Raw genomic sequence first — 15,725 nt, 5'->3', positions numbered from 1 at the left:
AGTGAGCACCGATTCTGGTTTTCTCTAAAAAAAAGATCTTATTCCATCTTTACATTTTCTAAAGCGAAAATCAAAACAAAACATCGTAAAAATTGTTAAATGTGCTCTAGGTAATTTCATTCCTAATCTTGAGCTCTTAATTGATTTCGTGGTATAGCGCCATCATTACTACACCTGTTTGCTTGTTGCCTGAATGATTAATGTGAAATGTTGAATGTGAAATGTTGAGGCTTCCAAAACTGGTTAAAGAGAAATTGATATGAGCTCAGGGACAAGTACGTGTTCAGTCTGTTAAGAACATTAAAAACATTGCAGGATAACTTTTAAGAATGGTCAGCGACATTTGACCGGAGGGGTGACGCTGTGAAGCGGAAGAGCCCATACGTCAAATAGTTCGATGCTCGATTCGCGCGCTGAGTTACCATTCGGCAATGTCGAGGTCAAGTGTTCGCCACACCACTGGCCGAAGGTCTTTGTATCCCTCCTCTGAATTTGTAGTTCGTCATAATAACTTTGGACAATCAAACTTGTGCTACGATGAAACTCTTGGTGTAGTGGACACCACAAGAGCATGGAAAAATTACGTTTTTAAATCGGGAAAACAGCCTTTATGGCGATGCAACGTTGTCGTCGACAACCGTGGATTATATTCCTGTGCAGTGTGATTTTAGGAGGTGAGATTTTGCCGTTGTTTTGGTTGGTTGCACTGTGCGTTACGTGTGCGGACAGTTTGTTTGGTTGATGCAAGGCCGAGGTTTCGGTGATCATAATGGCGTGCATTGCATTGGTCGTGTTGTGAAGGGCTCGAAATCAAGGACGGACATGTCCATACACACGTTCTATGTGCATGTGCGTTGTAGAAAATATCAAACATCATGGGCTCAGGGCAGGCTAAATTTGCGTGTTATTACACTTAGTCGATGATAAAAATGGCATTCAGTGTGAATGTTGATGATCTTGTGTGCTGTGGCCTGTGTAAACAATGTAATTAATTGAAATTAATCCTAGGGATAGGGTAAACCCTGGCCTTATTTAGGTCTAATTGGATCTGGCAAAGTAGCATGCATGTAGAGTCTAGATCTTCTAGATCTAGACTAGATTCTACTTTCTATACTAATGTGTAGAACGAAGGTCTAAATACAACTGACCAATTGCAATCAAACTCTAAACTAGATCTAGACTCTAGGTCTAATTTAAAGTTAGAGTTAGACAGAAACTAAAGTCTGGTTTGGAAAATTCTTTAATGAAACTTACAGTTATTTATTTGTCAACCTTTCCCATACCCATTGCATCAGTGGATATGGGCGAGCTCTGGCAGTCTGGGGACAACTCGGCTCACTGCAAAAACAGTCAATTTTTTTGGTCATTTTACCCTAAATCTAACCCTTAAACCTAACCCTTAAACCTAACCCTAATTAAGGCCTAAACTTTACTGGCTAAACCGGCAAAAACTCGGCGCTTTTGCAGCAGGCCGAGTTGTCCCCGGGTCCGAGTTAGCCAGACTCCCCATCAGTAGTCTGGACTGTATCAAGGTGGTCAGTGGAGCCAGATGTAGTCTCAGCGGAACACTGGTCAGGACTTGATAAAATTAGAGATTGAGGTCTGAAGCTTTCGTGTCGGTCTAAGTTCAAATGCAAAATTTAGCCAAAACATTGACCAATACCAATAATGGCAGTTGAAACTTGTAAGTTTCAAAGCTTGAAAGCTTTTATAGTTTACTTTTGATAATTATGACAATTAGATATGATTTTGAACATGAGATCGCTTACGCTGGGCACATATTTTGCGAGGGTGGCTGATGCCTTCTCCATGAACATGCCGAATATCATTATCAACTCTTCAGTTTTTAGATTTTCTGCAGTCTTCCTAAGTTTCTTCGCTCATGTGCAAATTTTTTGGCATTTTGACGAGTGAAAATAACAAAAATTATAACAGAAATTACATTTTTAGTTACCTGAAGCCTAAATATGAGAGTATTTGGGCAACTTGCTGCCCAAATATGATAATATATGAGAGCCTTGTTTCCCATAATTTAGGCTGAATTTGAGGGTAACGGTTTTGTTTGAATATAGGATCTTTATAAATAAATGATATTCATTCACCTACATGAACATGTGTGTATCTTAGTAGTCGAAATGTGAATTGTTGCTAGGTAGGACAAACATATCATGCCCTACCTGACAATATGTAACGACTATGACTACTGAAATACAATTAATTAGAATGGGTGAATGAAATAATTTGTATTGACGTATTTCACAGAGACAGATGTATTTTGACACAAAGTAGATGTATGGTTTTGAGATATCTAGAAAGTGAGGTTACAAAATTCATCTTTGAAATGATACACTGTATCTCAACTGGGTTTGAAATATGAAAACAATTTGTGATAAAATTGGTCTTTACCATTAGAATATGTATCTGTGAAAAAATAAAATAACACCAATCTCTTTCCTTAAAAATTGAATTCTCTTTTCGCAAGACAATAGGAGTAAGATTGCCCAGGTGACTCAAGGTTGACCTCATAGAAATAGTATTCTACAGATTTTCAGATATTTTTGTAGCAGTTAAATCAGGTCCTCATTTTTATGACAAAAAATGTTTGCAAGATATTGACCTGTTAGTAGTTAGCTTTGGTACAAATGACCCCGACCCCCTAATATCCACATACCGTTACCTGTATCTTGTACACATGGAGACATCTCACTCTGTGCATTCTAGGGTGCATTCAAGCAATTTTTTTAAGCTACATGTAGAAGCATTACAAATCAAAACGCTGTTACATTTTCCATCAACGCTGATTCTTGCTCATTTCAAGCCCAACCACTGCGCATCATGTGGGGGAATTAGACCAAGGAAGTCTAGGTCAACTTTGGCACACGCTTTCTGAATTTGTTACGGTGTACTGTCGGCAAAACCGGATGCAGGCCACGGTAATGACGTCAAAGAGTCATGATTGAGATTCTTTTTCAGTGTTTCATGTTTGCGTTTTGAAACACGTTTATTTTTACGACGGACAAAAAATCGCTTGAAATTGCTTCAACGCATCTGTGTTTTAAACTAAACTTCTTTGAAAACTGCGTTTCTAGGGTGACAAAGTGTCACTTGAATGCACCCTTTGAATAATCACTGCCAAAGTAATGGTGATTTATTAAAAGCTTTTGTTTGCCTTCTTGAGAAGAAGACATGTACTTCCACCTGTGTGTCAGAGAATTATGTTGTCGGGTAATAAATAATTAATGATTACATAACTTTCATGAGCACAAGTCCAGTAGTAGTACTCATCTCGATGAGGTTTATGATTTTTGTAAAACTGACATTTATTGACCCATGCGCAAATTGTATTTATGAAGTGGTCTTTTTTAGTAATACTGCAGCGTTGCAAATTAAGCTGGTATCTCTTCAAAACACCTGTTCATAATACAAAATAAAATTCAGTCATTTTTTTGATGGGGGGGGGGGGGGGGGTGCTAAAACACCAGGAATTACATTTATTTTTAGGGTTTGAACCCTTTTCCTATAATAATATATTGTGTATCACTGTTTAATTCATGGATTATAAGAGAAAAAGAAAACCTCCAAAATTATTTCAAAATATTTAAGGGTTTGTTTGGGCTAAATGTTGGTAGGGAACAAAAGGGAGTATACTGTACATGTATACATGTAGGTTTTATGGACAGCTACTGTAGTATCTGTAGTATCTTTAGCAAGTATTGTTATTGTTTTGGTTAAAGGCATGGTGTCATAGTGATGGGTGTGAAAATTGCAAATGGGCGTAATTTGTGTGTATCAAACTTGTGAGTCCACTTTCTGCATTTAACTACTCCAAAAGAGGGCTGTGTTTTAATTTATGAACTAAAAAAAAAAATATCCACTATAGAGGATGATTAGATTTGAAACTATTACCGGAGGCATCTCATCATGTTTATGATTTTTAGAGGAATTTGGTACATTTTATAAGAATTAGGATTTAACTTGAAGGATATTTAAAAAAAAACTTCAGAACAGAAACAGAACTATTATTTGATACATTTTTTTTCTTCTTCATTATTTCAATCATAAAATTACTCTCCACCACCCAGTAGATAGGAACTTAGATGTAATGAATTGATATTAAAGGCAATCAAAATTAAGTAGCCTACCGTCGTATGAGTATTTAAAAACATATAGCTAGTATGTTGTTGAGTTTGAGTTTGAGTTTAAGTTTATTAACAACAAAAATAATAACAATTTAAACATAATGTATCAAGTATGATTACATAAAATATAACAATATAACACAAGATCGATAACATTACTCATGAATAATATAGATATTGTTTTACAAAGTATGTCGTATACAAATGGAATTAAATATTATGTGTACACTTTTGTTGTTAAAGGGGGTACCAGAAGTTAGCACAAGTGCTAGTCGAGTCTGGTTCCCTGTCTTTGGCAAGAATTTTAAAACTATTTTTAAAATATTTTTTAAAATATACTACATTATATACATGTAACATAAACTATATAAGTAAACAAAGAAATAGAATAGTCATTTAGAAATATTCCTTACTTAATATACATGGAAGTCAAATGTGTGTCGACTTCCGTATCAAAACCAAACATACAGTAAATAAAAAATATATCATTTTTATCTAGTGATCTTTTTAGAAATTCTCTAATCTGAGATTTCTTTTTGCCATTTTAAGAAGTCTTAACCTTTGTTTAACTCAAAGTATTTGGATGTTTCGTTAACCCCTTCCGAAAAGCATTTTTAGATCGTATTCCTCTTAAATCATATGGTATACTATTCCATATTTTCACGCCCATAAATGATATTGAAAATTGACCTTGTGTGGTTTTGCATTTAGGCAGATATAGTTGTCCTTGTTCTTTGCCCCTTGTGCCATATCTGTTGATAGTCGCTATAACTTATAAGAACTAAAAATAGAGCAGCAGTTAAGGGGAACATTGTGCAATCTTACAGGATTTAGGGAGTCTTCATCACTATTTGATTTTAAAATTATAATGTGTGTTTACTATTCTTTGGGTTAATGTAAACACTCTTGGCTACCAAACATATTATATTAATAACAAACAAGTTTAATCAATAAGCCATTTGTGTATTTCATGTAAAATCTTTCACCTATTTAATCGATTTCTAGTAGAATATTTAAAGCTAAGTTCCATTTTGTACCGTGATTGAACCATTTTTTTGATGATATCAATTTGTATCCATCCAATGAAACACTTGACTGTTCCCTGCTCAATGTAGGCCACTGTTTTTTTAGCTAGTTTTTCAAAGCACATGGAATTCTGTCTTGTCAATACACACTGTACAAAAATGCTCTGCTAATCATACACACATTACACACACAAATGGCAGGGCCAAGGCACTGACATGTGTAAACATATTACTGTGTTGAATACCCCATTCACATAATGTGATCCCTGGCCTTCATTCATGGATGCATGAGTCATGGCTATATGTGTAGTACGGGAGTGTGTGCATGCTAAAACGATCCCAGTGTGCATGTGTGTGTGTACTTTGTGTTATAACATGCGTGGCTATGGGAATGTGCACTGTATGTGTGTGCAAGCCTGAAAGGGCATCAACATATTTTTACTACAATGTTTTGATCTTGCAAGGCCTAGGATTACATACAGTGTGTTTACTCAACCAATGTAACATTTCTGAATGAAGAACATGACTGTATGCACTTTCATTTTGTTCTGAAAGCTAGCCTTGAGCTCTGGTATGGGCATGTACTGTACATGTATGTTGAGACAACATGGTCATAATCCATTCTGGATTGTTTATCCTGCAGTAGATCAGTTGTTTGAACCAGTAAAATAAAAATAACCTCACAAAAACTTGCTGGAAAATCACCTTCAATCAAGACCACAACTGTCATTTGCACATACATGTACATGAAGTGACCTGTGTTTGGCACAGTACATGTATGTCATTTACATATATTTGTAATCTTGAAAATTCAGTGTAAATTTTGTTGGGATCCCGTGACAATGTATTTTCTATCATTACCAGAACTCCAGCTTATCTTTAATTAGTAAAATAAATTTAATTAGAATACCTTATGTTTCTGTTTTGTTTAAATTTATGTTTGTAATGATATCAACCTAATTAAATAATTGAGAAGCTACAGTTTTTGTTTGATCTTTGCATTCTTCCGTTTGCAATAGCATGGGCCCTCTTCCTACCTGAGGCCTAAATCTTTGTCTTTGATTAATCAAATTACATCGAAAAATTTAAAATTTAAAATAACAGAAACTCTATTGCATGTAACACGTTACCTCTGATGTTGTACTTGTAAATAAATACCCCACGATTTATAGAAAAAATCAGAGAAAAATTTGAGAAAAGAAATTGAGGAAAAATCCAAAGCAGACTCTTTCCAATTTCAAATTATAAGTGATTTGAAAACAACTTCTCCCAAACTGCTCATTGATCAAAATTTAAAGTCACAGCTAAAAGCTTGACACACTTTGAATTAACAATTAAAACTGCAACTTATTTTTTGGCCCTTACAGGTCTACAGAGTAAATCATTTTATTTCAGGGACCTATGGAGTCTGAATTTAAACTTTAGACTCAATTTTCGGGAAGCGCTGATGCCAGTGATGGGTCAAATTTCTCAAGCACAAGCTTTCTTAGGCTGATGAGGAAATACCTACATGTAATGTTTAGGTAGTCACTCACTCACTCGTACATGCTCTGTGCCGAACATTCGTTCTAGACTTCTAGGCCTGAAATTTAAAAAAAAAATGCACACTTAAAACTGAAATTTAGGGCATTGTGTGTGAAGAAGTAGAAGAACCAAAATAATATATTATAGCGCTATCTGCATTATAGATTTATTCTGACAACTACTATAAAACCAGGAACTGTTAAGACATGAAACTTTCATGGCTGTTTTGTGGTTTTAATCACATCAATTTTGACATGTGTGGTTACACATCATTTCCAGCTTGAAATAACACAATGTGACCTCTATACTAGGATCATTTACCTTTCAAGTCTTGCTTAATGCTCATTTTTTGCTTTTGTGAATTTCATATTGAAGTTCATGTGTTTCTGATTTTAATGAAAGGGTAATGGTGCTATTGTTATTTCTCGCTATTGCCGATACCCCCAAATGACCGGTTTAGTTTCATGTAAGTACTTGTGGTTTTTCTTCTCCATCGTGCCTCGAATACATTAGTCATGTGGAGTTGGCACATTACAAATACTCTATATTATTATTATTATGCTCCCATTTCAAATGCACTCTGGGATAGCTTGGTGACATACTGTAGTCACTTCCGGTCTATTTTGTGCGGTTGTAATGTGCCGTCCGGTCTAAAAAGGTTGCTCCAAAAGGCAAGACAAGTTTGAAATCACTGCACGATCTCGACTCTGTTAGTATCATTTTGACAAAGAACAATTACAAAATGATGGACATGTAGTGGGACTCCCCAAGTTTTTCTTCTCGAACAATCATGGAATTAAAAAAAAAAATCCAAGGAAGTGATGCCAGCCGACAGGAGAGAGATCTAAAATAGCTTTCCTATACGTATATTGCGCAAACATAATTTGTGTACAGCACGCGTGCCGTATTCACACATACACTGGTAGTACGTAAGTCCCGGAAGAGGCTCAAAATTACATTGCCCAAGATGCGCACATCATGGCAATTGGGGGTATTGGCGATAGCGAGAATTAAACATGCATATAAACCTACTGATTGGACCACACAAAAAAATGATTACAAATACTCTATGAGGGCCCCAATCTCTTTTACCGGCAAGGAAGTAGGGTTGTCCTCTTCCTTTTAATTAATTTATCTCATTATCCAGGGTGGGAATTGTGACTTGTCAGCTCTAATCTAATTAGCACTAAGGCGTGGATAAAATCCATATGTCACAACACCCTTTATTTAATCTTCAAGCTTTCTACTTGTGTGTCTTACTTTGTGTCACTTCTAATGAATTTTGCAAACTACATTAGCTACATGTACATCCACATTAAGTCTACAAACTTGAAGTTTAGCTTTCCATAACATTGAGAGGAACATTTCAGTGAAATCTGATTTAAAATAAGAAAGTATTGAATTTATTAGTGTTGTCATTGGTAAAACACAAATTGGCAACACTGATGTATCTTGTAATGTCCTCTTCAATATGCTCTGTACAGAAATGTAATAAACATTAATTTTCTTGGTTATTGATGACAGTAAACAACTTTTTAATACAGGGGTTGTATAAAAACGTATTTGCAATTATTATATAACATTCTTTTATTTTTTGTACAGAGCAAATAGGAGGGAGTCTCGCAAGATGTATGTCACAAAGTTGCCACTTTATGTTTGATTGATCGCAACTTCAAAAATTCACAACATTCCTATGTTTAATCTGATTTTGCTCAAACTTTCACTGAGCTGTTATTCTTATATTTCTGTTTCCATTAAAACCAACTTACATGTAATACCAGCGTGGATTTCTCCATTAATAATTGTATTATTGTAAACATTGACTTTTTGATATCAGATACAGTTTATTTGTTGGTGGGTTTCATTAATTTCATTAAATTAACAGGAGTGAGAACAGAGTCACACACATGTACATGTACATGAACACACACACTTTTGTGAGTAGCCCACAATACATGTTCTACACTTCCCCCCTACACTAGTACTTCAGTTCTGACGCCCTTCTATCCAGTGAGATCTGACAGCAAATGCTGTGGCCCATCCACAAAGCCTATTGAAAGCCCTGTGAGTAAGTTGTTGGACCATGGGTTTTGTAAGTAAGAAGAGGTTCTATTATTTGCCCAGTGCCAGTCTTCTTATCACAATTGAACTTGCTAATACCAAGGCAAACAGGACAATAGATCCTGTGGCCAGATAGGCTTGGCCTGTAGTTGAATAAGAGATGATTGCATCATATTACATAACACCCTCTGCAGTGGGCCTGCATATTTATGAAAGGTATGCAGGTAACTAGAGGATGTACCATAAGCTCAAGCGAGGGAGTGATAAGAATTCCTTCTTGGAAGACCCTTCCAAAGGGCAATTTACGCACTCAAAAGGGGGCACTCAGAAATAATCTATACACTGTCAATGGGAAGTAGGATCTAGACCAATTTGCATATTACTGTCCACAGTTTGATGGATAAGCCCATGTCAATAAAGTTATTTTGAAGAAGAAGAAAGAAGAAGAGAGGGGGAAAAAAAAAAGGCTCTTGAATTTTATCCCACGAGCTGAGTTATCAAAGCAAACAACAGATCTTCTGATGAATCATAGGTTTAAACCATTGTTCTGAAAATCATTACCGTTCATTAGGTCTAAACTGTATGCTATTTTTTGGTTATTATCAGGACATCACTATTTAATGTTATACAGAACCTTTGAAGATTATTGGAACATACATATACTCTTTACTGAGATTATACTACATGTACATCTACATGTACATGTACTTTCTCTTGTATGTGATATTTTCCTATGAGTCAATACAAAACAAAATGCCTACAAATGCTCTCTGAATATTGAATACTACATGTGCACAACACTAAAATTAAATATACCAAACAAATTTTTGTAGAAGAAGGCATCTGAGTGATGAGCAAATTCAAGATAAAGGAAATCAAGCTACATGTAGTACTATTTCAGACCCATGGTCATAATTTGAAATACTTATCATTTCATTTGTATGTTATATTGTTGTAGGAGTGTAAAGATTTATTTAAAAATTAAAGACTTTCAATGAAGCATTGTAAAAAAGCATTGTTTGTTCTTTGATATTCAGTTTAATGCTAATTGTACTTCTATTTTTTTATGTGACCAATAAGTTCGGTTAAATTTAGTAAGCTTTGACAAATATCAATATAGCGGATAACATGTAGGCTGCATTTATTTCTGTTAGCCCCCTGATGAACTGATGAACTTCTAATAAACTGAAATAACCTTTATTAGCATGTTACACATATTTTGTACAAAGACAGTCCGGAAGCCGGTTTATGAATCATTTATTCGATGATCAATTTTATTTACCATAAAATCTCCAAAGACTCTTCAACTTCCATGTAAGACAGTTAATCATAATTGTAATAAAAACTGCTGAGAGCCAAAAGGGTAGTAAATCATATGAACTTTTACATATCGTTAACATCCTGGCTTGCAGCAGGAGATATTTGCATCTGTGAACTCAAAAATTTCTAGGTTAATATACTCTATTGTAACGGTAATCGCTAGCTAGCTAGGCAGGCTGTTTCCATCTTTGGAACTGTTCTGTCGTGTTTGTGAAATAGCATCCAGGTGGTGTAGAGACCTGCTGATTCATCTCTTCTTTCTTCACTAGGGATTACCTGTATGGGGCCCTTGTCTCACTGGCAGTGTGAACACAATACATGTACATATCTTATGGAAATAAACTGAAATCGTATTGAAAAAATATACTATGTGAACGCAACATATACATGTACAATGGAAATAAATATACTGATTATATTGGGTCGCTTTTTAAGTACCAGAAATTGCCCTTTTCCCCCTTTTTTGTTGTTGTTGCCTTCTACATGTAGTTTTTCCTGATCTTCATTTTGATTCCTCCCTGTGCAAGTTATGATAATAACTGTCCTAAAGGACAGAACTCTGTGAACTTCTTTTTGTACATTCAGCTACAATGTATACTTTGTTTGTTTGTCCGTTTGTCAAGTTTGTGGTGAAATAAAAGTGAGAGAATGACATAGTAGTTTTAAATAATCCAGATGCAAGAAGCGAGGAGCAGAGTTTTTTTGTCACTCAGCAATAGAAGGAAGCTATCTGTTTTCATTGGGGTCATCCTCACTGGTGATGCATGCCAATTCTGAGGCTAATCCATGCCTCATCCTCCTTCTTCATAATCAGGAAGTCAGAACTTGCTCTGTCATGAGTTACAACCAGAATAAGAATTCAACAATAATCATGGTCTATGGAATATGGTGCATTAGCTTTCTCCTTCTTTACAATACAAAGATGATGGAATAGTAAAGACATTGGCAGCGTTTCATGAAACACTCATAATGACAAGTTCGCTGACACCCCACTGAAATATATGTATTCAGATTAATACATGAGATGTCAGTGAACTCGTTCTTGAATTTGTTTTGTGAAACATTGCCTGAGAGGTTCTCTCTCTCTCTCTTTCTCTCTTTAGAAAAAAAGAAAAACCAATGGTATTCTTTTAATTTCAACCACAAATCATATAGGCCTTTCTCTATATTTATAAAATAGGAATGATGTATTTTGTGAAAAAGTTTATTTACCAAATCAGATGTGTAGAAAGATGGATTTTGGGCTGTATGAGCATTGTTTATATTCTAAACAAAATATAAGCCAGTGAATCGTGAGAAATGTTCACCGATAATATACCCATAGACTATGGTACTTGATTGCATTTTTAGTTTTCTTGACTTAAAGAAATGATAATTTATAAGTACTTTTTTGTTATTGATTATGTAATGGTTCACAGTTGAACTACATGTGTATTGACAATTTGATATATTGATCTTCATATTATATTTTTACCTTCAATATTTTGAAAAAGTATCCTTTCTGGTATTTAACAATATATTTTCTTTCTCTCCACTCTCTTCCCTCATTTTCTGCAGGCACAACTGTTTATAGTGACATTGTTATCAAGAAACCTCAAGATGTGATTGCGTTTCCAGAGGAGCCCCTGACATGGGATTGTCGGGTGGATACGCCAGGCTACTATGGGCCGTACGAGAGAGTATGGACCTTTGGCCATCATGTGATAAACACTACTCATAATGCACACTCGTATGTGCTAGCAAACGGGTCATTGTACATAGATAGCGTGGGGGCCCAGAAGGACCCTGGGTCTTACAGGTGCTGTGTTAAAAATGAGACGGGGACTCTGTGCAGTCAGGAAGCACTTCTCCAAATTGCTGGTAAGTAGTTGTCCTTGTGGTGGTACTTGTTTCACCGCAGCTTATATAACCAGGAAGATATCCTTTGAAAGTTGGAAGAAGGAACATAGAATAGTGTTCTTTGAATTTCCTCAAAGTGATATCAATTGATAGTTGATACCAAAATTTAAAAAAAGGGGAGAATAGTTCACATGTAACGTGACCTGCTAATTTTGACACAAATTACTTTGAATTATTTAGTACATGGTTCACAGGGTTCCAAAATGTTATTATATTAGATACTAATTCTTTTGACGTTTCTACATAATTCTATGTTGTATGTGGGGATATCCAAGCTAAAAGGGATTTCAGAATGATAGTATAGACTTCAACTTTAGATAACTAACAAATTTATATAATTGTTCTATATATTTTGTGTAATGGATCATGTTTACCCAGGAAATATGTATTTGTTCTGCTTACAGTTAAGTATTTAATCAAGTAAAAGTTCTATAGAGTTATAGAAAACACAAAACAAGCAATATTCTGCAACAGCTAAAGGCCCCCAATTGAATTTGTTTTTAAATTGTCCTCTACTGGTATTACATTAATACATTCCAGCAAATTTGATAGAGGTAATTAGTTAAATGATAGGTAAACATAATCTATTTGAGCTGGATCAGATGGAGATATGAAACTGTAAATCCCATTAACATGAGCTGTAATAAATCCCAGGAGATTTGAAACACAAGTGGTAAAGTGGCATTTGCTTCAGTACATAATTCATAGGGATTTTAACCACTGTGTCAAAAAATGCAACAAGAATTTGATTAGCAATATCTCTATGTCGTACAAAAATGAAACTAAGTTTCACTTATCACCTATGAAATTTCAATGAGGACAACTTTGTACTTTTTAAGATGTAGCCAATCAAAATTTAAAGACACCCCGTAGTGTTCACCTCTCTAAGTAAAATAAATTGACATTTTAAAATATCATTCAGATTTTTTTTAGATGAATGACAAATATAATTGGAAGGTGTTAACAAAACCTTTTTGACACACATAAACAAACCTGTGTTTGCCTGTATACAATGTAGTACAAGGCATGCTGATCTATAGTAGTGACCCACGTTAGATGGGAGATCTAGCTTGTTGAGCACTTGTTATGGGGAAGTGGCGACAGGTTGTGATGAAATCCTCACAAAGGAGGTCTTACGTAGTCGACATGAACATCCATTGCTTGTTCTCCTATCAAGTGCAAACAGGCTTCAAGAAATATTGAACTGTTGTCTAGTGACATTTCTGACCCCTATCTTTAGATCATGTAGTCTCAACTGATTAACCACTTTGTTTAACTAAAAAAAAGAAAAAGAATGAAGTTAAATGCATGTCATGAACATTTGTTTACAATTTTACATGAAACCTCTGACATCAAACTTACGCATTACAAAATCAAATACTAATTGACTAGAAGAGATTGTTAGACAACCTAAGATTTGATAAAGAGGCCAGGAGGGAAGGGGTGAGCTCAACCCGATTTGTCCAGTATCAGGAATGTCAATTGTTTCATTGGTTCTGTTTTATATAGGAAATGAGTTTTCTTCCTCTCGAGGCGAACCATTAATTGGTAAGTCAGGGTCCGTGTTGCATAATGGCATTCCGATCTTGACTCTTCTCCAGAGTATTCTCTATAATTATGTAATCGTAATGTCAAGCTAACAGAGGACCTTTCCCCACTGCTAATGATAAAATGAGATAATTACTGCTATTTGAATAGATGACAAGTATCTTTAGACTGATTCCCTTATGCTGTTAAAATTTCTTAAATTGGAGTTCAAATGCATATTTTAAATATCTAAATAATCAAGAGTTTATATTGAAAAACAAAAACAAAACCTGGAAGGGTGGTCAGCAAACACACACTTTTTCAAAATTAAAAAAGAACAGAAAATCATTACACCTTGATTCAAGCCCACTTCAGCTCTTCGCAAGTTGTCAAAGGCAAAGGGGGCTACATGATAGAGCCTATTTTCATATTTAATTCATCAAAATCTGACAAATTCCATATTTATTGTACATATACCGCCAAACTAATTGAAAATGAGGTTGTTCAAACAAACCTACCTTAATCTAATATCTCAAACATTTAAGCTTCAGAGCTCTTATTTCTGTTGATAGTATTACCGTAAATCTCTGTGTATAAGGCGCACCCCTATTCTGGGGGCAAAAAAAACACAAAAAAAACTTGTCACAAATAAAAGTAACAATATAGTTTATAGAAGAATGTGTAAGATCATTAAGGTAAATTAAAAACAGTAGAGTAGCTAGGATAGAACCTTGTGGTACGCCGTTTGCAATAGAAGAAAATTTTGAGGAATTACTATTATAAATTTCATATTGAGATCTATTAGAAAGATTACTTTCAAACCAAGATGACAGACAAATTTGAGTGTTGTTCTAGTTTCCGAGTGGTGAGTCAACACACCGATTACTGAGCTGGGAGACATTGCCAGGCATAGCGCCAGGTGGAGGGGCATAAATCGAAACTAAAAAAAACCCCGTACCTGTGTATAAGACGCAACCCTGACTTTCAATTTTTTTTGGCGGCAAAAAAGTGTGTCTTATACATAGAGGTTTACGGTATGTAAATATCAGTGTTGTGGTTCTTCCCATCAAGTTGATCTCTGAATAAGCTTGAAATGACTAGTCCATGTACATGTGTGTTCCCAGAATCCCAGGTCACTTTCTCCTAAGATTATCATGAACAAATAGGCCTAAATTTCCACACATGTGGTATTGGCAAATCTTGAGTGTGGAGTTGTTAGTAAAAATATTTGTCCGTACACAGGAAATCACTTTCAAAATGGATCTTTTAGTGTACATTTTGAGGCTGAGAGGAAGGTAATTATTACAGCATGCATATGGAGTGCCTAAACGCATTTATCTACATGTACATGTAGTTCAAATACATTTATATGCAGGGTTATAGGGATCACCTCCCAGCTCTGGCCTGGCCCATGACTATTGACTAGTAGACCTGGAAAGACAGACTGTACTCCAGTGAGGCATAACCTTTGACTTCTTTTTTGGTTACCATGGAAACTAGGTGAGATGAGCGAGCCACCTGTTCAGTCACATGGCAAATTTCAAAGAGGAGATTGGGAAATTACATTCAAAATCATTCTTGTGTTCTTACTTTTACTGTGTAAGACTATTTATGTATGGATGTGTGTGAAAAAAGTATGCTTTACAAAAAGTCAGATTTACATGTATGTGTTTTATTCCGATGAAAGTTCTGTAGCAATATGAAATAGATTTGGAATAGTATTAATCATTTTTTTGTTATCAAGCAACAACATTAAGTTGAACAGAATTGAAAAATCAACAACATCATAAAAACAAACCATAGCGAAACAACAAACAAAAGCAAAAATAGAATATAGTTGTGAATACTGTGAGGGTGGCTGTCAATGGGTGTTTTCGGAATAAAATGCTCCAAGGTTGTATAGTATTACTGTAGTCCCATATGTAGGGATTGCTGTAGCAATATTGTAAAAGTTAAAATGGAAATCGACTTCTGAAGGCAATGTAATAAAACTGGCACTTGATCTCAGCCATTGCCGCGGTTGACCGCCTGTTTTAAGCTACATCTTAAGAAATGAAAATGGTAGAATGGCATATTGAATTTGAAATTAACATTGACTGATTCATGCTTGTATGAAAACACCATTGAAACAAATGTGCAGATGGTTGTGGGATCAATAGCAATTACTACTGTGTGAAAGGTGGGACTAGGGATGACGAGGTCATAATCACTGCCACACAGCTACGGATGT

General features: G+C 35.2%; 1 protein-coding gene across 1 annotated transcript in view; it reads left to right on the top strand.

The window, feature by feature from the left end:
- Positions 1-234: 234 nt before the first annotated feature.
- LOC115919242 (protogenin A-like) overlaps positions 235-15,725 on the top strand; it is a 52,843-nt gene continuing 37,352 nt past the window's right edge. The window contains exons 1-2 of the mRNA XM_030972572.1: positions 235-674; positions 11,627-11,929. Of these exons, the coding sequence (XP_030828432.1) occupies positions 611-674; positions 11,627-11,929 (367 nt within the window). The 5' untranslated portion in view covers positions 235-610. The remainder of the gene's footprint in view (positions 675-11,626; positions 11,930-15,725) is intronic.

This window comes from Strongylocentrotus purpuratus, unplaced genomic scaffold, assembly GCF_000002235.5.
Source record: "Strongylocentrotus purpuratus isolate Spur 01 unplaced genomic scaffold, Spur_5.0 spur5_scaffold_6, whole genome shotgun sequence".
Classification (NCBI taxonomy): Eukaryota; Metazoa; Echinodermata; class Echinoidea; order Camarodonta; family Strongylocentrotidae; genus Strongylocentrotus; species Strongylocentrotus purpuratus.
The sequence above is the reverse complement of the archived record's forward strand: the minus strand, read 5'-3'. Positions and strand labels throughout refer to the sequence as shown.